Source organism: Bemisia tabaci, chromosome 2 (assembly GCF_918797505.1).
Source record: "Bemisia tabaci chromosome 2, PGI_BMITA_v3".
NCBI classification, from domain to species: Eukaryota; Metazoa; Arthropoda; class Insecta; order Hemiptera; family Aleyrodidae; genus Bemisia; species Bemisia tabaci.
Genome location: NC_092794.1, coordinates 3,408,326 through 3,433,946, shown reverse-complemented (window position 1 = coordinate 3,433,946; position 25,621 = coordinate 3,408,326). Strand labels below are relative to the sequence as shown.

Here is a 25,621-nt window from a genome sequence, read left to right as displayed (position 1 = left end):
CCTCCTTCCCAAAAAAAAATTGTTCGCCTTAAGAATCATCCCCCCCCCCCCCCAAAAAAAGTGTTCTTCTTTTTGATAGGGCCTTTTATACTTCCTGTATTAACAATCCTCATCGTTTGTCAGGGTGGAGGGCAAATGAGAATACTTTGCCCTAACAAACTTTCTTTGGAATCTTGAATAAAAATATGATAGAGATAAAATTGATCATAGAAGAGAAAATAATGATAAGCTTCCAAAAGAAATTAGCTCCAGCAAAGCATTTTCATGGTCTTTCCTGATAATCAGCGCTCTTGTCCAGAAAAATTATTTAAGTCATGGGCCTGAATTATGGTTCAATGCTTTTATCAAAATATCTTGAACCAACTATTGTGAACTTGAGAGGGAGAACGGTGAAAAAAAAAAAAAGAAGTTACTTGCAAATTATTTTACAAGAATAATTAAAAATTGTAGCCTTGTTTATTGATGGATTATCAATAAATAGGGACAGCTTGCGGTCTGATATCTTACCTACTATGTTGTCCACTAGAAGAGAGGGAAGGCCATAATTTATCAGGTGTTCAATAATTGGTGGGGATTGACAAACTACAGCTAAAGACATTAAATCTGCCTCCGAAATTGTTAAAGGTACTTGTTCAGAGCCAGCCGAACGATTTTTTGAATCATTGTTCTTCTGGCCTTGACACCTGAAAATTAAAAATAAATCAATTTCACTGGCAGATAGTGCATAGAGGCAAAAGTGGTTGAATGATATTAAAAGGAGTTAACAAATTCTACAATTCTAACGTTTTAGACATACTAAAAAGCTGGGGATGAAACACTGGAACAGAAATTGAAACTTAAACTCTTGAAGAGAGAAGGTAAATCTATGAGCTATTTTAATTATTAGATTCCTTAAAATATTAACTCATTTGCACATAAATAAGACATAAATGAGAATTGAGCTGGTTCCGAGAACTTTGTCTCATCATCAGCAAGTGATCATCCCAGGGATTGCTGATCATGAGACAAACTTCTCAAAACCGGTAAGATTTCAGTATTATATTTATGTGAAAGTGAGTTACTGCTTCAGGCACTTTAATTATTTTAAAAGAACCCCGCACAGAGCATGGGGTCAGCGGCTCTCGATGAAAGTCGATGAAACTTTAATAGATTGATTTAAAGTTCATAATTAAGGGGAGCCAAAAAATTAGCTCATTTTTGCGAGTAGAAACCGAGATATTCGCAATTGAATCCGGACTATTTTCTGTCATGTTGCAGCATGGCGGAAGAATTCTGAGTCCCCTCTCCTCTCATTGTTCGGCGTTCTTGATCAGACCTCACGTCACTCGCATGAAGATAGGTGCTTATGCGCTCGGCCGGTGTAAATGCCGTACTCCCTCTCTCTCCCCGCATCTGTCAATTTCGTTTCAGCAACTACATTTCAGATTAAACCGACCGGCGGCGCTGACACGGGAGAGAAGCAGGGAACTCCATATCGCACAGCCCGAACAGAGCGTCCTAATGAAAGGAGTGAGTGTAAACAATGCGACATCATAGTTACCTGGTGGGGAGTAGGGGTTTCCTGGCCGAAGTGCTCAAGCAAGGTAAGGCGACACGGAGAATTTACCTCCGCCGCACAGAAAATAGTCCGGGTTCAATTGCGAATATCTCGGCTTCTACTCGCAAAAGTGAGCTAATTTTTTGGCTTCCCTTAATTATGAACTTTATATCAATCTGTTAAAGTTTCATCGACTTTCATCAAGAGCCGCTGACCCCATGCTCTGTGCAGGGTTCTTTTAATCTAAAGCAGTTTGTTTCACAATGCATCAAATCTAGAAGCTGTTTTACTTGTTGTTAAATTGTGACTGTTTCCAAACTGTGACAAATGCAGAACCACAAATATAATTTTCTGAAAAAAATTAAAAGTTGTACTTGCAAAAATCTCTGAATTTCTTAATGTATCTTACAGGATCTTAGAGGAAATCTGACAATGTTTGAAATTTCAAACGTCACTCTCCCTTGACACTACAGCACTGGTGTCTTCAAAAAATTTCAAACTTGTAAGTGGTGATACAGACATTTTTATCAACTGGTCTAGTCCCAATTCATAATGTAAAAAAGTTGAATAAGAGAATTCAGTCATACATTTGAACTCTTGTTTTAAAAATTAAAGAAATGAAAATATTTATGCGGTAGTTACGTTTTGAGTAAATTAAGAGCAGGCAATAATCCAATCTGAGTGAGGAAAGTGTTGAAGAGTGAGGGGTCCACAAAGCACATGGCACAAAGAATTGAATCAACTGCTTTTTTCAAGGCACTGTGAGGAGACAATTTCGAGCCCCACTCGTAGAGCAAGCTGAAATTGAAAAAAAAGGCAAATGATTAGACACAAATACAGGTTTAGGAAAAGTAAGTCAGGATAAAAATTATCAATCTATCGAAAAATTATCTATACTCAATCTATTCATTGGCCATTCACTCAATATTCCATTCGCTCCATTTTGAGCTCTTCTCCGTTACTGCAGGTTGAGGTGGATCGATTTTTTGAAAGGTTGTGGGGTAGAGATTAAACACTGACAACCAAAGCTCCTTGTGAATGGGTATAGCAAGCAATTTTCGAAAATTTTTATCTTCCATAAAGTAATTTGACCCAAGGAGCTTAAGTTGTGAATCATGATGGGTTAGTTACACATTGGTAACCTCAGTTGAAGATAAATGACTTCTCCATGGAGCCAGCTAGATGCGAGGAGCCCTGCCTGCCAATTTTAAGTGAATATTTGAATTTTAGAACAAATAATTTTGGTTCAAAGATCAGAAACAAGAAAAATATTTTTTAAAAAACTTGATTTAAGTCCATTGCGTCCAAACGCTAGTGTGTCACTGCCCTGAAATTCTCGCCACAACTTAACCCTACTTGCGGGAGGACCTGAATCATCTGATTTCCCTAAATTTTTTGGAAATTGAATGCTCAATGTATCAGCATAATAAAACTATCAACATCCAAGATCTGAATAAATTTTTGAAAAGGTTAGAATTCAGGCTACCCCAATGCACAAAAACTTGACTTTAAAACTTGAAATATTTGGGTCCAGTTTATAAACTGAAGAAAACATTTTTGGAAAAAACGCAAGTTATGCCCTTTTTTGAGTCCATAAAGAACATATGATAGTCATCAATCGGGATTTAATCTGAATATGTACATGAAAATGGACCCATTCTTCAACAGATCTTAGCAAATGCATGCTCCATCGGGAGGTATACCATGTACACAGGCTTACAATAAGCTGCGGGCTGATTGTTGAAATTGATAGACAAAGAAGAAATAAGGAGTATGGAGCGATCCTATTTGTTGAAATGGATGGTTCCTATAGACTAAGGGAGAAACTGATGGACTAATTATAGAGTCTAATGTACGTTGCCATCAGTTAGTCTATCACCTACCTTCTTTGTCCCTTGCAACTACCCACTTCCACAAATAGTATCCCTCCTTATCCCTTTTGTCTTCTTTGTCTGTAGCTTTGTCTATCAATTTCAACAATCAGCCCGCTGGCTGTGCTCAATTTATGTTTCAGGAAATTTGATACCAAATGGGAGACTCATTTTCTTATGAGCTATTATCAATTGCATAGAACAATGATTTTATTCCAAATAAAAAAAAAACTCTGCACTTAATTTTGAGACAATTTTTGGGTTAAATATTGGTGTTTGGTTTTAAGCTTTCCGTTGAAAGAGGATCATTTAGTGTATACCTGAAAAGTTGAGGTGTTACAATCTTATTATGATCAGATTTTCCTCCTTCGCACAAATTGTTGAGGATACTTTTACTCGCCCACAGAACAGCTGCCACACAATGGACGAAAGGATAAAGAGATTGAGCTACATCATCACTCTGGAAAAACAAGCGCCAGCATGAACATACAAAACCGCAGGAAAACTGAATAGTCTGGTAAATCATAAGGAGATTAATATTTCTACCACGACCTAGAAAAGAAGTTGGTAGACTACGCTCGTTGCACAGCATGCCTGAACAAGTTTCAACCTTTTGACAAATCGCAAGCAAAAACTCTACCTATATATCCTCCTTCTTTCACAAAGATAGAAAAAAAATCAGAATCGTTTGTCCAGAAAACAAGAAAACATTGCATCAGACAGAAAAAAAGGAGAATATATTGTTTGTAACAATTTTTTAAACAGTTCCGGGAGGTCAATAGGTCTATTATTATAAGCAAAGCCTTTAACAGAACCATATTTTGTAATCTGGAACTACAATTCCTGGCTTAGTTTAGAAACAACATATGTGCCGTTAGTTTCCGTTTGCACTAAAGTGTTTTTCCAGATGAGCCAGAATTTATAGTTCCAAATTGCAGAATTTGAAGTTCCAGTTGAAGAATGTGAAGAATTGCACTTCCAAATTTGAAAATGCAGTCCAATTGAGAGTCAAGTTTGCTTTCACTTTTTTGCAGGCATCGGTAAGACTTTATTGACTGTCAAGAGGTATTTGAAAATAAAAATACTAACGTTTGAAATTATACACTGAAGCCAAGTAATCAATGCGGTGATTCGTTCTTCAACATATTTATCTTCTTTGGTGCAAAGCAAAAACAGTAATTCAATCGAAGAGAAGCACTGACTTTCTACGGTAAATCCGCCTGCAATTAGAGGAAAACGTTTTTCATTAGGTATCATTGATTGACAAAAAAACTTAAACTTGATTGATCAGTTTAGGCTAGCTTGTGCTTCAAATGTTTTCAGATAGCTCCAGGTCTAGCATGTTTAAACGTGTAAGTCACAAAACTACTTGAATTAGAAGTAACAATTTATTATTTTTTCCACAGAAATAATCACTTTTAATCAGTGTTGGAGATAATGAAGCTGCGGTAAGGGTTTAAAATCTAAGTGGTTCTGCTGGAGAACAAAAATTTGAAGTGTTCGATGATAAGTATGGATATATTTCTAGAAGTTATTGGTCATGAAATAGCTAAGTGGAACCAAAATGTGGAACGTTTGCTAAAACACACATTTTCAGCCCAGGACAAGTCATATAGCAACTCCTGATTTAAAACAGTGTAAATTAGGCACTACGGCATTGTCATTTTAATTAATTGCTTAAGTAAAAAAACTAAGGTACGTTTGTTTTTGATTTAATTCGAAATCCTCTTCATCATATCGACAGCGAAAGTCCGCGATCACATATCTCATTTGCGGTGTCTGAATATCTCCGCCTCAATGTTATTTTTTAAAAGGAGAACAAGTTGACATCATTCCTTGGAGTTTTTGCACAGAGAAGAAAAATTACGGCAGTTTTAAAGAATTGCTGTTCAGTAGTTTTCCGTTTAAAAAATGAAGTATGACAGGAAGTCTGCGACGTGGCAAACCGAGTTACGTGATTGCCGACTTACACCGTCGATATATTATGGATCTATTGATTCATTCCTCTCCAAATTTTGTGGCATCCTGCTGCACATTTTGCGATCCATGAGCTGAAAATGTTAAAATTTCCTGCCTAAGAACTAAATAAAAAAACCTCTGTAAGTCAAAGGCTGTTGAAAATCATAAGGTTTTTATTACAAAGCATTAGAGGACTTTTTAGGCTGAGGTAAATTCCCAATGAGATAATCAACACTAGCGAAATCAAATAAAAATTGTGTGATTGTTGCCAGTCGTTTTAACACATTTTAAATGCATTCTGTGAAGTATTCTTCAATAATAAGGATACACGACATATTCCTGAATACTCAAATGATTTGAGATCAAAGATTCTTTTGCTAATCAGGATTTGCTGCATCTCTACTCATCCCAGGCAAAAGAGTGTCTGATACCTTACAAGCATGAAAAAGACGTAATTGGATTACCTTGCAGGAAAACTGCCGAGGCATTGTGGAGTAGAACATTTATTTCCAGGAGACCTATTTCTCGTGAATGAAGTCCAAGGCTGAGCAAAACATTCTGTAAGTAAGGCGTGTATAAAGGGGGATCAGAGTTGATATTACGGGTCAGAAACAGGCTACAACAAGCTTCAACAACACCTGGACAATTGGCAATGGCGCTCATTACTTGCTGCCGAGTTTCCGTCTTGTCCTTGCAAACTTCCAAACAATGATGGAGTAAGCACAACCAGCCAACAAAACTGTGAAAAAAAAGAGATGCAAGGTTAAATGAGGAAGAATGAAGAGACATAAATAAAATGCAAACATGGCTGCTTTGCTCACAGAGAAGTAATTTGTGGCAGATACCAATATTCCCGGGAGAGTATGCAGAAATTTTTTTAACTTGAAAGGATGTTGAGGAAAAAACGTTTTCAATGACCATGCAAGACATGAAATTTTATTGGAGGGATGAAAAGCTGGTTCATCCTTGGAAAATACTTGTATGTACCATTGTTGACTTAAAAAATCTCCTCCAAATTATCTATTGTATATCAAACGAGAATGTTAGCATATTTTGAAACATCAAAACGAAAAAAATTAAAATCCTTTTCACGGATTAAAATCGAAAAATAGAAGTGCACAGGGCAAATTTTGGAAAAAAACTTGCAAATATACTTACCTAGATTTAGTGATATCATCTTCACATTTGCCGTCGCTACTGCTGGATACATTGGAAGTAGAGGTAGAGGTTGTACCCAGAAGTTTTATCTGGGTGAGACCGATGTTATTGGATTCTTTCGGTCGATATAAGCGAAGTAAGACAACGGAAGCAACTTCTGGTTGAGGTAGGGCTAGTCGTATGAACATTCGACCGGAAGTTTCAATTGGTACACTCACAGGTATAAACCATCCTGAATTTGATGTTCCTATTTCAATTCCAACGCTACTGGGGCACACTTCAAAAGTTTAACATTTAATTAGATATGAAAAAAAAATTATGAGAAAGATACATGAAATTATGGTAATTAGTGCACAAATTTCGACAAAATTTCTGCCGCAAATATTGAAGTGAATTTTCAGGAATCCAAATAATTTGTTTCTAGAGGAGGATTGGAAACTTTTTATTTTTAATCATGAAGCTGGCTGAGAATATATTTTGAAAATTTCCTCAACATTCTCTCTCTGGATAATTTGGCCAACAATAATTGGACTGACGATTTTTTTAAACAGAGTCAAGGCTTTGAAGTATGTAACCTGAGATGTGAATTCTAGAGATACTTTGCGAGAGATCAGTCACTCACTCTTTGGCCAGGTGTTGTGATTCTTAGAAATTTTTTGACTTTTCTCCAAATTTGAACTTAGAAAGTATACGCCAATTGACCAATATTTCTTTTCATTCGTGAGTTTTTTACATGGAGTGTCAGATGATTTGAAACCCCTGTTGACGATTTGTTAACTTTAAAAATTAGGTCAATCACCTTAAAGAAGAAGTCTCATAATGCACAAATATTCAATGGGTTTGTTTCCTTGCATTTAATTAAGTTGGTTTTGTCAATCCAATTTACAAGTCTCATCCTCTTCTTGATTTGAATTTTATACAGAAGTAACTGTTAAAAAAATGTGTGCCCTTTGCGCCCCTTTTCAGCAAAAAAGTTTACTTTCCACCCCTTGTATACGATTTTATGGAAAGAGAGGATGCCTTACGTTGTCTGACAAAAAGTGAATTGTTTAAGCTATTTTAGGAAAGAAAGTGATAGGAAGGACCATTTTGCTAACCATCATAAATTCACAGGACAAAAAAGTACTGATATGTCTATTCACATAGAGTGATATGTCCATATAATCGATGTGGTTATGTTTTGTAGACTAATTTTCAAAAGCATGCCAACTATTTTAAGTCCAAAATGATGGAGAAAAAAACTGATTACTCACTGGCTAGAGAGCTCAAATGTGGTTGTAAATGGACTTCATGGATCAAAACTGCACATGGAAGAGTGAGTATAAGATCGATGGATACTTCATCTGGATAAAAGTTGTACGACCAAGCCGGGGTTCGAGCTCTGCGATGGGGTGGATTAGCATGAATGAGGACATCTGGAGAATGGGACGCTGAGAAGTTGCTGCAAGTTATGGTGCCTGTTGTAAAGTGAAAATAAAGAATATTCAAATAGCTTGAGATAAAGCTTACACACTTTCATGAGAAACTACTGTTATCTACGATCTTTGTTACATGGTTTTCATTTGCTGAAATATGAAAAATCATATCTGAATGTCCTGCAGGGTTGTCAGAGAATTTAGAAAATGAATTTCCCTGAGATTTCCCAGTATTTTTTGACTATGGCAACCCTGATCCTATTGAAGATCATGTCTATCATGAAGATCTTTCAGTTATCTACAGTAAACGAGCGTTGGATATAAAGTATCTCTCAGATTAGAAATTAAAATGTTGAAATTTTAAAGCCATCAATGCTCATTTCTGTAGAACAGAAATTCTCATTTCAACAGGCAAAACTTTTTCAGAATAAATTTTCCCTTTTATAGATACCCTGTTTAGAGCAACACTAGGCAGGACAATATAGGAAGGCAACTGCTGACGGTTTCTAAGCATATTTTTGTTGATGATCAGTCAAGGCAAAATGCTGGGGTCGAATAGTGGCGAGCAGAATCGGGTTCATGAACATTTGAGGTTTGGCTTTCAAAATTGAAGCTGGTCGGCTTTTTTAATCCTCCTTTTTGGAGGGTTTACTTCTGACTCCTACATTTGCAAGAATTCTACCTTATATTTATATAGAGAGTCCCGATTTGGTTCCAAAAAATTATGATTGCGTCAAAGAAAAATACAAAATCTTATGATCCACCCATTTTGGCTTGACCGATCATCAACGAAACTACGCTTATCTGGGCCTAGCTGGATTCATCGTCAGTGTAGAATAGCCACCTGACTTTCTACTTTTAAGCTTTGAGACGTTGATAAAACAACTTTAGGATCTGGGCAAGCGAACTTGCCATCATTTACTGAGAGCTCAATTTGCACTATGTACTCAGCTTTTTATTTAACTTTTCTTCCGTTTTTGTGGAATGAACTTTTGGATCGTGTGATACTGATCCAAGAACACAACAATTTGATGAAAAGTTGAATGGAAAGTAGAAACAAAAACTTCCAATCAACATCAGCTGGAACTGTACCTTTACGAACTAGAGGCTATCGGAGATATCCGAATTCCGTTGGACAATGTCACATGGCAAAGGCAGTTGAATCAAATTTTGTTGCATTTAACTTTCCATCCAACTTTTTGTCCGCTTTGGTTGGATGAAAAGTTGATTGGTACAAATTGGGCTTGAGGGCATTACAAAAGTGATTTTACAGCTATCAAGAGTGAATCTGTGCAAAAGGTAGTAGAAGTGATTTACAGCTATCAAGAGTGAATCTGTGCAAAAGGTAGTAGTGCTCTTACCCAGTGGTGCAAAATTAAGAAGATGTTCAGTTTCCAGAGCTGAGAGGGCTAACTTTTTGTTGGGTAAGTTCCAAGTGTGAACGGGCGGGTGCGTGAGATGCTGCATGACAAGTGAAACAGTTGAAGGATGAGCATTGATGAGATGACCGGAGCTAGCGACGAGATGACTACAGATTAATCTAAATCCACCGAGTTTCTCAAACTCTTCAACGCTTTCGCTCGTTTTCAAAGCTCGCAAAAACAAACAAAGAAGTGGCTCTGAGAGACGGTAAAGCTGAACACTTGGTTCTGCCATGTTGCCTGTAGGGGAAAACAAACATTCCACAAATTAGAGTCTTGACAAAAAATGAGTAAAAATGGTCAACAAAATTTAAAATGATAGCTGTCAGGTGATTGAGCTTCTACGTTACAAACGAACATGACAAACACCTCTTATTTTATCAAATATGCCAGGTATCTTGGTGACATCGCCCCTTGTCTGGGGTGTGTCTTACCTCTTGTAAAATGGAATAAATGTCTTAGGATGAAGATTTAAAAGTTCATGCAAATTTTTTTGAAGAGTTAGTTTAATATTTCCCTTTTTAAAGTTAACAGCTATGTACGCTACCGTGATGTGAAGGGGAGGAGGATTTGATTATTTTGAACAGAATTCACATCCATGAGTTAGTAATTTTCTACTTTTGACTGTATGTGTCGTCTTTTTACTGTCTTAGGCGTACAGTATGATTGTTATCTTTGGCTACCATCAGTTACTGAAACGATATTGCTGCGCACAGAGGTCACAGATAAGTCAACTGTTAATACTGTCAATTCAACTGGTAGTTCATGCGCTTTAGTGGCCCTCTCCATCTCTTGTTGCTAATGCAAATTTTTGGGGATGTAAGCATTTTGAAGAAGACTCCTTTTCACATACATATCATTTCAAAACAGAACGGAGACACTCTTACATCCATTGGAGGAGTATGAGTTGGAAAAATGGGTGCGAAGAAGACCTTACATAAAAAAAAGGGGGGGAGGGAGTGGGAAGAGAGATGGATTTTGCATACATACCAGAAAGATAAGACATGAGATGCCTTAAAAAGAATGTCGGCAGAGAGGTATTCTCTACAAGGGTGGTCGTCAGCTGGAAGAGTGCATCTGCTACAGAGAATGGATCACTATTTTCGAGTAGAGTAATAATTGGATCAAAGTAGGGCGTGAGTCCCAAAAGAGTAAAGGGAGCCCCTCCGCACCCACACAGAGCTTGCATCAAATGAAGTACAGTTGATTCATGTTGCATCACTGAAAAGAAAAAAAGATGAATGAGATATATATTATAATTTAAGATGAGATAATTAGGTACCATAGTTCTAAGGAGAAAAAAACTGTACAGATAAACTGCTTTTGCCAGAGCAATTTTGTATAGCCAATGCTCCTGGAGGGTATGAATCAACACTTACATGAGCAAACAATTGGATGAAGCTATACAACACTGAATAGAGGCTCTATTTCTTTAGGTAGGCTTATAAAAAAATGGACATGGTGGACTAATTCGGACTATTTTGGACGGAAAAATTCCCTCCAAAAGCTTGGAAAAAGAGCTGAAAGAAGTAACAAAAGAGTTGTCCTCTAATCATTTACTCATCTCCTTCAACTTGGAAATGGAGGTAATCCAGGAAGTAAAAGTCACTAGTAAGATTCAAAATAGACAGCGAAGAATTCAGAAAAAATCTACATGTTGGAGTTAGGACGATTAATTTGTCCATTAATGGACAAATCAATCGTGTGAAAAGGATTTGTCCATTAATATGTCGGTGTTGGAGTTGAAAAATGCATTAAAGGTAGAACTCTTTAGAGGCAGCTGTAGTAAATACCATCTGCATGAAAATTGTTCTATTAGCGACCAATAATTCTCCTTCTGAAAAACTTCTGAGAGGAAAGGGGAAATATAAAGAGTAGTAAAAGAAAAAAGGCAAAAACAGAGGTTGGTAAAGCTAAGTTGAATACAGTAAGAACTCGATTTATTGGATTTCACGACACCGGAGGTTGAATCCGTTAAATCGCGGAATCCGCTAAATCGCGCTAGTCGGTCCTGCTGAAGGGACCGGAGGATTGAACCGTTAAATCGCGGAATCCGTTACATCGCGATCCGATAATTCGAGGTTTTACTGTGCATTGATGAACGAACTGACAAATTAAGGAGACATGAAAATTATATGTTAGGATGAAACGTTTTGAAGTAAGCTAATTCAAATAGAAATCAATACCCGTGGATATCTTCAAAAATCATGAAAATTGGCCCGGTTTATGTTGAGAATCCACTTGGATAAAGTAAAGAGATTTCAAGATGATGTGATCCCACACTTAAAAGAAACTTCTGAATATATATTATTGACAACATGACACGATTGTTCCGTTTGAGGTATCCGAGTGATTGCAATCTACTTTTGAAAATAGAATGAATACATCTTGGTTCTCAGGTTGATTCCTCCACCTGTTAAATTGGCTTGATGCACAGTTACAAACTACTTAAAAGTTACTGACTACACTTCCTGATTGTAGAAAAATGCTGCCACTATTTTCCAGGGGTGCAGAAACTTCCAAGGGTTCCTCAATTTTAAGTTTCTGCAGAATTTTGCCCGACACACAAAGTAACGCGGTCAACAGTTGGGTTCCATCAAAACAGCACGGTCAACAGTTTGGTTCCCCCAAAAACAACTCGCTTGACAGTTAGGTTTCCTCAAAGTAGCACACTCAACAGTCAAGTTTCCCCTAAACCCTAAAAAAAAAAAAAAACCTCCCAAGGTTCCCCCAGTTTTTTCGTCCTCACATGGGATCCCCCACTTCACGCGAACGGCCAGACACGTGGTTGGGAAGTTTCTGCACCCCCGCTATTTTCTATTGCTCACTTTTCGAAAGTAACTAAGAATTCATCAAAGTGTTGATGGAAAAAAATAAAAAGAAAAAACTTGTAGAAAAAACATTGATGTGCTAACTTACCAACATCAGCGAGACACGGTACTTTGTTTTGTTGAGCTTGTGTTGACCTAGGTGAAGATAACTGACCTTGTTCTTCCGCTATTTTGTGATCATCAGTCTGACTATTCATTTGCATGGCGTCTTCAGTTGAAAGACTTGATGAATTTTGTTCATCCCTCTTGGCTTTCTGTTGGCTTTCTTTGTTTAAGCGTGTTTTTATTAACTTTGCCGTTAATTCAAGGAGATTGACTAGCAAATTTTCATACGAAGGGATTTTATTCTGCTTCAGTTCTCCAGTGTCCAAGTTGGTGATGTGATTTATTAGAACCCCAAACTCGGTGGACATTGAACTGTAAGTGCACTGGGCAGGATTATTATGCTGCATCATTTTTGTTGATGGAACATACGCATGTAATAAAGATGCTGGAACAAAAAAGTATAGGAGTACATTTAATGAAGGAAGGGATTTTAAAGATAATTTTGGGACGGTATATTAAAAATACGGATAGAATGGTGGACGAAAGGCTGCCAAAGTAGTTGCTTGATTGGGTTCCTCCCGGGAGGAGACAAAAGGGACGCCCAGTGAAAGGGTGGCAACAGGAGGCTTTAGAAGAAATGAGGGTTTGCCAACTTCCTGAAGGGCTTTGGGAGGATAGGGGACTTTGGCGGTTAGGAGTCGCAGAGCACCAGAGAGCCCTATAAAAGCGGCTTTATACATACATATTAAAAAATAACTCAAAAAATGAGGACATTGCAATTATTGCAAAGAACAATACCGCCTATCTACAAACTGACGATTTTGTAGGACACAGAAAAAACTTGGCCATTTTTGTATTTTGGGAGTAGATTTGCGATATTTGTATACAATAGTGTCATTACAATGCTCTCATGGAGAATTGGAAAAATTATAAACATCAGTTTGCGTATTTTATACTGGAAAATGCAGTAAAGTTGTTTACTCATTTTCGCCAAAATCGTTAGTTAGACAGTACTGTTCCTGAGCCCTCAAAATACAGCTCCAATGCATTAAAAAGTATGTAAAGTATGTAAAAGTATGTAAAGTTGCAATATGTGAATTCATTTGTCTATTTTCAATTTCCTAAACTTACGGTACATTAATTTATTTTTAAATTCTCAATTCCCATTCGTACACTACTGAGCCTTGAAGCGGTGTACTCAATATTTTCTAGGGTTCACATCTTCTAACTTAAAACTTTGTTTTGTATTGTGAAACTGAACTACCAAGTTCATTCTACAAAAGCTTGGGATTGAGCCTACCAGTTTGTTGATGAGTGATGATTGTATCACTGATATAAACCGTGAGAGAATTTTTGTCGATTACTGAAAAACAATGAAGTAATTATTTGACAGTTGTAGAGCAATTAATTTTCATGATTAGGTACATCTGCTGTATTAATTACAAACTCCTTTGTCACGAATGTAGGATTCCAAGGGTTTCCTTGCAATTTGCAACCATTTAGGCCCTTTTAAGCCAGTAAAGCCACCAATAACATGAATTGCAACCCATAGCGAAGTCCTTCAAGAGCTTTTATCAAGATTTGTTAAAGTCTTGGGGGTTGTTCTCTCCAAGCGAACATAAAATTTTGAAGAACACCTTTAGTCACATAATCCTGGCACTGTGAAAATAATTTAAAGAGAGAATTAATCTTACCAACGGATTCCACAATATTCATTGCAGTCGATAAATCTGTATTTGAGAAATTAAGGTGGATCATCAACTGAATGAGACTGTTCTGAGCATCTAGTGGGCCTCTTCTGGATGGAATGGCACCCGTCAAGGGCGTGACTAGCAGTAAAACTAAGCGAAGCATCATATTTTTCAGAGCAATTCCCAGCTCACTTTCTTCTGATTCAACATCACAGTGCATTTCCAATCTGATTAACATCTTTTGTAAGGCCAAACACACCGAAGTTCCCACCTGAAAACAAAGATATTAAACAAATTGATCATCTCATCTTATTCATTTCAAAACTAAGTAGCTGCATTAAGAGCGATAAATTCCACAAGCGTGAACATCAGCTCTCTCAGAAAGTAAAAAATAAAATTTCGTTATGAGAGTCCGACACCCATTTCTAATCAGTTTCAGGTGGTATGAATCTGTTCATTTTTCTTGAAAGAAATATATAAAATTTCAAAATTGACGAGCTCCCCGAAAACAGAATCTATACTTCTTTTCACTATTTTCCTGCAAATGGTTGCAAGAGTAGTACGTACTTCAGCATACTAACAAACTCGGGCTAGGCAAGTACTCAAACAAGATGAGTCGAATCCTACGAACTTGACTTAACTTGAAAGTAATACAAGGCTCAAGTGAGTGCATGACTTGAAACGAGAGGTGGCGGCCCAAGTTTTTGCAAGCCGAGAGTCCTGCAATGATCCGCAGTGGGTAACATTGCCATGCTGCTTGATAATAAGATATGGTGAATTGACAAGGTGCGAGGAGGATTTGCCACCACCCTCCATCCTGCAACATAACTCTCCTTTGAAGCATGGTGTCTAGTTTTCTCAGTAAAGCTCATTCTTTGATTTTTCCCTGATTTTCAGGAACTCATTCCCTGATGAGAAACCAAAGTTTTCTCCCACTTTCCTGGGATTTTCGATTTACTAGAGTTCCAGATCTGAATATCGATTTTAATTAATCTTACAGCCATTTCTTTGGCGCACATTCAAAATTTTACACGGAAAAAAAAAGAATCGCTGATTCAGCAATTCTATTGCTAAAAACAGTGAATGCAATGTTTCAACGCAGATTTTACAACAAAAAAATGCTACTTTAACCACCCCTGTGGTTAAATTAGTCTACAATGTGGTTAAAGTAGCATTTTTTTGTTGTAAAATCTGCGTTGAAACATTGCACTCACTGTTTTTAGCAATTGAATTGCTGAATCAGCAATTCTTTTTTTTTCCGTGTAATTCAAAAAATGTTCCTGATGTTGTTATTATCTGGTCAATGGAAGCTGCTACATTATTTTGAAGATTTGAAGCTTTAAATGCAGCACTCAGGAAGTTAAAAAAAGCAGCTCAAGTGCAATAACATTCGCCCTAATAACAATAGATACTTAAAATTTTCTTACTGCAACTCACTTTTGTGCACAAACAAACTCACGATTAGTATTACATTCATAATTATTCAGCAAATGACTGTACTAAAAACTAAAGATAACCTGCAGAAAATTAAATTGAAGTTAGAGGGAGAAATTGCTCGATTTCTCTTCTAGTCTGTAATAAAAAATTTAAAACACAATGGCGAATTAGAGCTGAAATTAGCCGAATAGCGCTCGGCCAGATTAAACCGCCAAATTTGAAAACGAAATGATCCCTAGGTAGTTGGAGAAGAGATTCCCGGTTTCTGGAACAGATTCCCTGATTTTCCTGGTAAAATTTCATTCCCTGATGAATCCCGGTTCTTAAAAAACTACACACCATGCTTTAAAGCGCATTACCACTGAAAGTTGACACCGAAATTTGCACTGTAAAAAATTCGTCTTTCTTTGGTGCTTAAAAGTAATCAACCCCACTGAGGAGGCAATTGAGCGAATTTTAGATGATATAAGAGATTATTTTGAAATAGAGCTACATAGGTTTCGCTTTTTCATCTTTTCAGCTTTAAATAGAATCGGAGCAGAACTCACCATGCTGAAATGAGGAGATGATAAAAATGAGTGGAGCATGGTGATCAGATTTGGACTATTTATTATCACATTGGTCATAGATTTCACAGGCTCTGGAACAGTGGAATTTTCGAACAGCGGATCAGTCTCGCTGCTTCCTGGTAGACTCATAGCTAAAGTGATAGCTTGAAACGCTAAACACCACACGCGCAGAGTAAATGTAGGGTGCCTGCAAAATATTAATTAAACCACACATTATTAAATATTATTAACAAAGGAAGAAAATAAGTCAGCAAAGAACAGCGACAGAGATACTCGGTTACTCATAGATTCGAAAAATATTACACTGCACAAAACAAATTTTTCATTTCATCACACATCAACACAATCAGATGTCTATAAGTCGAACTCAAGCTTGATCCTGTATAAATTCGACTTAGCAGGGGTCGATTGCATTTTGCAAAAAGGAACCAAAAGCATTCCAATGTCGCTAAGATTGGGCAACTTTTTTTACCTTGCAAATTTAAAATGATAAACTATACAAGTTTTATCTTTACTCCCAATTAACTATAAATTCAATACGAAAATTACCATAGTAAATTTAATTTTTTGCAAGGTTTCAGTAATTTTATTGTGAGGAATATAAGTTGCACAATTCTAGCAACATTGGAATGCTCTTGGTGCCTTTTTGCAAAATGCAATCCAATTATTTTAAACACTTTTAATTACACGTAAAATTTCTCCCTGTCAACCTGTATCCATACCATTAAAATTTAACCACTTAGATGATAAAATTCTCAACGAAGGGTTACAGATCTTAATGATCTAGAGCCATGATTACTGACACTTCCAGACTTAAAATTAGATTGCATTTAGCAAAAAGGAACCAAGCGCATTCTAATGTTGCTAGATTTGTGCAACTTACATTCTTTGCGATAAAATACTGACATCATTCAAAAAATTAAATTTACTAAGGTAATTTTCATCTTGAAATAATAGTTTATTGGGAGTAAAGCTAAAACTTGTTTACATGATCAGTTTATATTTGCAAGGTAAAAAATGTTGCAAAATCTTCACGACATTGGAATGCTCTGGGTTCCTTTTTGTAAAATGCAATCAAATTAACCCCCCAGTCAAGTCATTAAAAATTCACTGAACCCTAAAAATTGTTTACCCAAAACTAACAAACAAAAAATTACAAGATGCAGAGAAGAACATTTTCTTACGTACCATGAAAATTGCTTCATAAGACCTGATATGGCTGTTGGACTAAGAGGGATTGTGGAAGTTTCGCCATCGTTGCCATCAGCGCTCAGTGACAACCAAAGCTGAAGAATAAGTTCCAAGTTTCCGATTGGCTGAAACACAAAACGAAAATTAGAGCTGTATAATCCATGTTCAAAAATAATAGTGATTCTGACGTACCAACAACAGGATTTTTCTTTGAGTTGTGTCAAATTTACTGTCTTCCTAATTTGGAACAAGAGATTTGTGTTACAATTGAACACCTGCTTCACGGAAATCTGTGATTCTGATCAGCAAGTCAAAGTTGATAAGATTATGAGACTTCCTCAGAGACTTGATCAGTGTACTAAAGCAAATCAATTTTGAGGACTAGGTATAAAATAATGAAAACATAAAATAAACTTTGCAGAGAAATGAAGGAGTTTCTGGGATACCTGATGATAATTTTCTGATTAAACCTGATAAAATAAAGCGAGGAACTGCTCATTTTTGCTTTGAAAGAAGTACGATTTTTAAGATGCATTGGGAAACACTTTTACCTCATTATGATCATGTACACGAAAAAGGCAAAAGATTTGATCAGTATCACTAGTTTTCTTACCTGTGGGGAAGACACACTTAATAAATGATCGAAGCAGGCAGTGAACAGCTGCGCACTCCGAGGCACTGGTCCAGGGGGATGAACAGGAGGGTGCCATAAGGATGTGATGCTTTCATCCCATTGAACTGGCTCGATTAATTTTGCCACTTCCTCTGATACCTGAGAAAGATGAGAGGAAGTATAAGAGTTCATTACTTTAGAACCAAGCTTAACCTAAACTGTAATTCGGTAAACCATCCAGGATTTTGAACTCTCAAGGCTATCTTATACGTAATTTGAGAGATATCAAAAAATATTAGTTGTACAAGGTGGATAATAAAATTGCACATCATTTCTTCACTCCATAGTTTTACACAAAAAAGGGAACGTACAGTAAGATATTAAAAGATGAATTACTGACTAAAAAACTGAAATTTATCCAACGCAATTTGTTGACAAGGCAGATGAAGTTATTTGCATTTCCAATTATATATTACACAGCCCTGCATTTTTTTGGTCATGTCTTGTTGCATGGAATACTTTGATTGATTCCTATGTATATTTTAGCGCTGAGTTCGGGAAAAATATCCAAAAAATTCCATCACGTCAGGATTTTCTGCAAATTCAAAATTTTGGTTTTTATGGGGCAAAAATTTCCAAAAAAATGAATTTTTATTTCTTTTTCAATTCAACAATTGAATTTGGTCTGTAGTATCTCTACTAAGTATAAAATAACCATTGCACGTCAAAAAGAAGCCTCAAAGAGTGATACTTGTCCGAATTTCGTCAAATGTTATGCATTTTTAGATGATTTTTATCCCCAAAAAAATCGTTTTTCGGTTAGAATTTTCAAAATACATCTCGAAAAAAATACTAAGAGCTCTTAGAAATTGTTTTAAAATTAATAACACATTCTCTACTGTGAATTATCAGCACTTGATTCCCTAAGACTACAAAATGCGAAAAAAAAACATGTATCTGGCTTGCAAATGCCACATTCTCAAATGTCAACCAAAGTAAAGCTTACCAAAATAGGGGTGTGAACACTTATAGGTAAATTATATGCATTTTGAACAGTCATTCTTTGCAGAGAGGTCTCAGTGTTGCTATCCATACTGAACTCTAATCTTGAATCCATGGCAGTTGATATACTGCTACTCATAGAAAAAAGAAGAAAATATTTATTTAAAACAGTTCTTGGAAACAACAGATACCACATATAAGAGGTTAAGTTGAATTCAAAATTACTTGATGTTTAACATCTGAAATTAGACCCCCCCCCCCCCCCCCCCCAAGACATCTAATTGAAGCAAATGCTTGCCAAATATATCTTCCTAAATCATATATTTTGTACTTCCTGCATTCTTGTTATCAAGCAAGTTAAACGACCTTACAATGCAATGATGGTTTCAGCAAAGACATTTGAAGATCAAGAATCTTGATTTTTAATAAAAAAAAAAAAACCGAGGTAAACTGGTCCGATAGTATCCAAATATCAAAAACGAAAAGTCTTATCAATTGCAAGACTATAGATGAGTGGATGCAAACCACAAGTCTCTCTGCCTTAAATCGCATCTAAATCTGTACATTTATATTGATACAACAAATTGATAAATTATTTTATTTTGTAGCATACAGTTGATACATGATTGTAGCACGATGATTGCACACATACTATTGAACCCATACTCTCACAGTTAATTTTTCTGAGGAAAATACAGTGCAAAAACAGATTTTTCACTAAAAAAAGAGATAGGCTTAGTGAATCATTTTCATTTCTCCAGATCTGTTTTTCTGAAGTATCTCACTGTAGTTTCTGGGTTTCAGATTTGAGGGTAGCAAATTCCTCATCTTGACATCCTTAAAACCAGTAGTGAAATGCAGGGATGCAGAGACTTCCTAACCAAAATGAGAACAGGAAAAAACGGGGAAACCTCTAAAAAAATGGAAAAAAATTGGGAAAAGCCTGGTAGATTTTTTCCAAACTTCTCATTTTTAAAGCGTTTTACCGAGGGGTTGAAAAGGCCGATTGTGGGAGTCAAAAGGGTTTTTTTCTCCTTGTCTTGAAGGGGGAGGGGGGGGGGATCATGAATTTAAGTTAAAAATGGAGGAAGACCGGTTGAATTTGGAGGAAGGCTCAGAACTTTCTGCACTTTTGGTGAAATGCCATTGTTATTCGGCATACTACACATGAAGTTGAGAGAATAAGGATTTTCATGAAATTTTACCTTGAATTGACAGTGATAGGACTTTTAATGGTGAAGACTTTCTTTGCAGCTTCTTTCTCCTTGTTTAGACTTTCTAAGAATTCTTCAAAATCACTGTCATCAGATTCGATTGTAACCAAAGGTGGTAGGACACGGTCTGCAGAGAGTTTGTTGGAGGAGCTTGCCGGTCCTACATTATTTGAAATCAAAATCAGATGATTGATACATTTTAAGATAACACACACAAGGTAAAACAGTTATTAGAACCAGAAAATTTTTTCCCAGACTTCTGGCGAGGAAATGGTCCTGAATCCAAGATGAACCTGATGATCAACAGTGAAGAGATATTTAGGGCCGGGAAAGAGATAGGTAAAAAAAATAAGGTCGATGAAGTGTTTTGATTTTCTTTAATATTACGCACTTTAATAATCATTGCTCTGAGTAAACCTCCCCTTTCCCAAAAAATACTGATGTAACTAACCAAGCCAGCAGAGTTTGGATTACATTCAAATTATACGCGCAAAACATGACACATTTTATGATCAAATAATTTGGATGGCTTATTTATGACTTTAATATAAATCAGTCTTCAAAACAAGATAATTACCATTTAACCTTATAAAGTCATCTATTAACTTGTGTTTCACTCAATAAAATTTTGGGCTGAACTAGATATTACTGCAATTTGGTCTACTTTTACACCACTGAAAATACAAGTATAGTGACCCTTTCCCAGTAATCAGCAAAAACCTAGGAGAAAACAATCAATATTCGGACATATTACTGCAAAACGGAATTATAGACGAGTGGGAAAGATAGGGTAAGCACTAAAAAGCTGTATTAGAGAAAATTTAAAAGTGGGCATGATTCCCATTGGAGAAATGGAAAAGCAGGATTTCACATTCTGTTAAACAGAACTATGTGCCAACTGAATGTGGCACTTATGAGCCATGGGCATGGGACGAAAGAGTTGTATACAGGGCTCATGAGTTAATAATCTAAGCGGGTGACTGCAGCGCCGGCCTTGTTACTGCTGATGTCACCGGCCCTTTTTACTTCCCATTCATTCTTACAGCCCTCGACCAACAAGCACACCTCTTCTTTCCCACCTGTCTCTGGTTCTGTTTGGCAGAAATACATCTATTCAACAGTTTTCATCGATTTTAAGGGGGGGGATTTCCCATAATGTTTTAGTGATAGATTCTCGTTTAGAACCAAAAGACTGGACTACTGATCTTTCACATTTGAAGGGCCACTGGGGTCATTCCTGTTCTCAGCATTCGACTTTCCTGAGAAATTTTGATTTCCGAGACTGCCTCACTAAAATATATTGTGAATGATGGATTCAAACAGAGAAAAACAATATTACCGACATACAAGAATACTACTGTTCCGAAACACATCATACGGTCCTCTTATTTAGTGAGGTACAATTACCAACGATAATATATCTGGAATAATTTTAGTCAATTACCATTGATATCTTTAAAATATTACCTGCATCAACGACATCCTCCTCATCAATGTCATCAAGCAATCTGGTGTTATCATTGCTTGTATTTACAGCAGGCTCAGGGATAATTTCGGCACAGCACATAGTTTTGGTTGCATCTAAAGACAGAAAAAACCTCATTCAATAAACTAAGTTTTGAACAAGGAGCTACTAGTATTTTCTTCTTGGAAAACATGAGACCCACCTGAAACCACCTTCATCTTCCTACAACTTGCAGGACTGTAGCCTGATTGTTGATACTTTTTCTGGCTTTGTCAGCAAGATAACACAAGACGAGCTCTATCTGGGCCGTGTAATGTATCCACTTTCGTTTCTTGTCATGCTGACATGAATTTCAACAATCAGGCTGCTGGATGATATTACTACTGCCAAAGGTTGGGTAAATGGGACCACCTTGTTTTTTAATGGAGTGTAGAAAATGCAAAAGCCTGCTTCAGACAAGAAGTTAGTGGGCAGAGCAGCATTGCAGCAAGATTTTCAAAACTAGGATTAATTGTTTATTTTGTAATGCCTGCATTCTGCTTTAGAGTGATTTACAGCCCAAAAGAAGTGTGCGCAAATTTGTCCCAAATTTGGGTCTTTTTTGGCTGGATTCACTACACTAATACAATTTTTACTGGGAAAAAAATGGGGCTAGTAAGAAGCTCTGGATTCAACAGAGGAGCTTCTGAATCACGTACATTCCACAAGGATCTGGGGGAATGAGAGAAACAGCAGCGCTAGCATTCGACAGTTTTTGAAAGACACCCAAAAATGGGATACCCTAAGGATCTAGGGTTGATCTTGACCTATGATATGTTGGGCGCACAGAAGGAAACCTCACAAATACAATTATGTCACTGGAACTTACTTTGCAGCAAGTCTTGGAGCAAGCAAGTGATAGCGTGAGTGGCCCACGGACGATGTTGCCCAGCATTAGTCGCAATTTTGATAAGCTTCAAAAGCATATTTTGATTAAATAATTCACCTAGGGAAACACATGATCTAGCAACCTCTACTATTCGTGCCAGAACCTGGAGAAACAACAAAATTGACATGAAATATGAGAATAACAAACACAATGGAAACCTTACACTTAAAAATACAGGTCCCGTTTTTTCGTTTTGCAAATACAAAGTACTTTTAACCTGAAAATCCTGCTAGGTCAAAATGAACTCTTGATCCCAATCCATTCCACCTTAGTGAGGTTTGACTGTACTTTACTTTGTAACGAAGTTAGTAAAAGAATGAGTTTTTTTTTAACAATGGATACCCTATTTACCCTGTGATTGTTCATCAGGAAAAATTAAAGAGAGATGAAAGAACTGCCATTAGACATTTCATGCAAATTGCAAGGGTAGATCAAAATTTGATGTCTGATAAAACGGTATCCTCACACTTTTCACTACCATAAAATTTCCAAGTGATTGATGCAAATTTAACCCCCAAAATAAATTAAACGATTACGGAAAGAAGTAAAGAAAATTTACAACGATGAAAGTAAAATTTAATTGAAGTGCATACTTTGGGATATACATATGGAGAATCGACTCTTAAGAATTTAGATTAGGGGGATTTGGACCCCTCACTCCCAAGGGAGGTTTAAGGGGACGAGACACTGCAATAGAAATCCATGAGTCCCCTTAAGAAAGTTTTTTGAGCTGATGTGAACAATTATAGACTTTTTTGTATCAATTTTTGTCAAGGTGTTTAATATTTTTTTATTTTGATTAAATAATCTCAAAATTTGGATGGAGTTACTGTTTTTCAGAGATCGCAGCCTCCATAAACTTCTTCTTGTGTTAGATTACCATGTTAGACTTGTCCATTTGAATAAAATATGGTTACACTCTTTCATAAGAGTTACTGCTGGCCCGCAAAGAAGATCAATTCATGATCAAGGGTTAATGTTTCTTTAAAGAGCAGTTGCTAATGATGATGGTAAAAAAAAATGATTATACTTTTTCACTTGCGTGTGATGCAACATTCACAAACCAAAATAAAAATTTTCCTGATCTACACATTGGCACAGTGGAGTCTCGATAAGTCAGATCTTCAGCTAAGTTAGAGTTTGTTGCTAGTTCTGTCAATTTCCACACAAGAACAGTAAAACCGACTTTTATTATGTACTTGAGATAAATTGGAATTATGGAAAATCATGGAGTTGCTGACAACATATTGTTAAAATAAGGAGCAGGTAAACGCACAATATGTTCACACATCAGAAAAAGTGAGGAGTAGCCATCTTTTATTTAATGAAAGTAATAAAGTTGGCTGAATTTTGCTTTGACAAAGATCAGTTTCGGCAGAATATGTTCCGAGTTAATGTGTCATATTGCTGCGCATACCAAAAATGAGAGGCACTGTTGCATTTAAAACTCAGCATTGATAACAATGTTGCTGCATGGTGGGTTCTCCATAATTTTCAATTGATCTCAAATATTTTGCAGAAACTTGCTGATTACTGATTTCAGTCTGGTTCAAAAATTACCACTCAGTATCGCTTTTTACAGTCGACTTTTGATCAGTTTCATTTTTTTTGGGAAATATTGGACACATGTCGATATCGGCAAAGTCAAAACTTCACTTTAATCAGGCAAAATTTCCAGTCCGAAGGCTGTCTGGCTTGAAGAAATTCCACTGTATTCACAGACTGGGAGTAACAATGATATAATCTTTTAAATTAATTTGGTCCATAATAATCTGGACATTTCATAAAAAGCTAAAAATTGATGAGAAAGAAAAAGAGAAATTCAGTATATGATAAGTACTTACATTACAAGTTAGAAGGAATAAGTCTATATTGACAGTCAAATCCATGTACAAAAGGAATTTAATTAGGGCACGTGCAACAGGCAAGCAATGAGCAACAGGCAAACAAAACGAGTGATTATTTGTTTCAGATTTCTTAAATAAATTTGCGCAACTTGCACCATTTACTTGCAAATCATCAATGGATCCGGAGACTGAGGGTTGACTGGAACTTTTACCACTCTGAAAGGTCAAAATTTAAATTATTAGAGATAAGTACAAAATGTGTTTGAGTAGATGCATGTCACATCTGTTGATTTGGATGAAAGGTTTAAATTAGACCATCAGATGCATGAGAAAAACTAATTTATCGTGGTAAATGCATTTCGACCTTGCAGGTCATCTTAAATGGCAAGTAAGCAGAATTTAACGTAAAGTAATATCAAATTAACCGATATCGTAAGTAGCACAGCAATATCACAGTTAAGAAAATATAATCATAGATTAGATATCACAATTCATCATAATTAAAATTATTATAATAAATAAGTAATTAATTAAGGAATTAATAATAGGAATAATTGTAATGAGGAATTGTGATATCTAATCAATGATTATATTTTCTTAACTGTGATATTGCTGTAATACTTACGATATGGATTAATTTGCAATTATTACACATTATAAATTCTTCTTACTTGCTACTGAAGATGACCTACAGGGTCAAAATGCATTTAGCACAATAAATTGATTTTTCTTATGCATCTGAAGGTCTAATTTAAACCTTTCATAGAAAATTTGTGATACTTTCTCCACCCCTCTTGCAACAGGTTTAAACGAAGAAAGAATAGAAAGTCAAACCACCGTAGCTACTGACCACAGCCTTATATGCTTACTTTGCATTTTCCAATTATGCGCCCTATTAAAAAGGAAAAATTGTCAGAATACACAGCAATTACGCAGTTATTATGCATTTTAAGTCAAATTAAGCACGAGTTTGGGCTTGTTTTGAAGTTTTGAGATAATTTTGTTTCCCATGTAAGGTAGAGATCTAGAAGCAAAGTTTGCAACATTGCTTTTAGATAAAAAACTATCTTCACGACGACCTTTTACGAAGATCAGCAAGACATTTCAAATGTAAAAACCGCAGCAAAAGATTGAAGTTGCTTCAATTACACACTAATTACACAGATTTCTTAGAATTACGCATTACACAGCCACTATGCAGCAACCCTCCAGAAATCTCAATTATGCAGAACGGTAACACTGAAATTCAGTTAATATGGAAAGGAAATTGATATGTAACGAATAAGTTATGATTTTACAAGGCTCTCAGATTATGAGCAGTTTCTAAATCCTTGTGGCTCATAACACTCATTATTTAAGCTCATTCAGAAAAGGTTAAAGCAAGGAAAAAATACTTTCTTCAGTCTTATAATTGGACGTATTTCTGT

The 25,621-nt window shown here is 36.2% G+C and overlaps 1 protein-coding gene across 1 annotated transcript in view; it reads right to left on the bottom strand.

The window, feature by feature from the left end:
- Bruce (BIR repeat containing ubiquitin-conjugating enzyme) overlaps positions 1-25,621 on the bottom strand; it is a 72,771-nt gene that overhangs the window by 9,526 nt on the left and 37,624 nt on the right. Inside the window, exons 28-46 of the mRNA XM_072296876.1 lie at positions 24,192-24,410; positions 22,288-22,450; positions 21,422-21,535; positions 19,946-20,114; positions 18,745-18,871; positions 17,739-17,897; positions 17,123-17,250; positions 15,914-16,121; positions 13,932-14,199; positions 12,281-12,682; positions 10,352-10,582; positions 9,302-9,601; positions 7,779-7,982; positions 6,526-6,802; positions 5,832-6,106; positions 4,498-4,628; positions 3,729-3,868; positions 2,180-2,335; positions 508-683 (exon numbers count right to left, since the gene is read on the bottom strand). Of these exons, the coding sequence (XP_072152977.1) occupies positions 508-683; positions 2,180-2,335; positions 3,729-3,868; positions 4,498-4,628; positions 5,832-6,106; positions 6,526-6,802; positions 7,779-7,982; positions 9,302-9,601; positions 10,352-10,582; positions 12,281-12,682; positions 13,932-14,199; positions 15,914-16,121; positions 17,123-17,250; positions 17,739-17,897; positions 18,745-18,871; positions 19,946-20,114; positions 21,422-21,535; positions 22,288-22,450; positions 24,192-24,410 (3,847 nt within the window). The remainder of the gene's footprint in view (positions 1-507; positions 684-2,179; positions 2,336-3,728; positions 3,869-4,497; positions 4,629-5,831; positions 6,107-6,525; positions 6,803-7,778; positions 7,983-9,301; positions 9,602-10,351; positions 10,583-12,280; positions 12,683-13,931; positions 14,200-15,913; positions 16,122-17,122; positions 17,251-17,738; positions 17,898-18,744; positions 18,872-19,945; positions 20,115-21,421; positions 21,536-22,287; positions 22,451-24,191; positions 24,411-25,621) is intronic.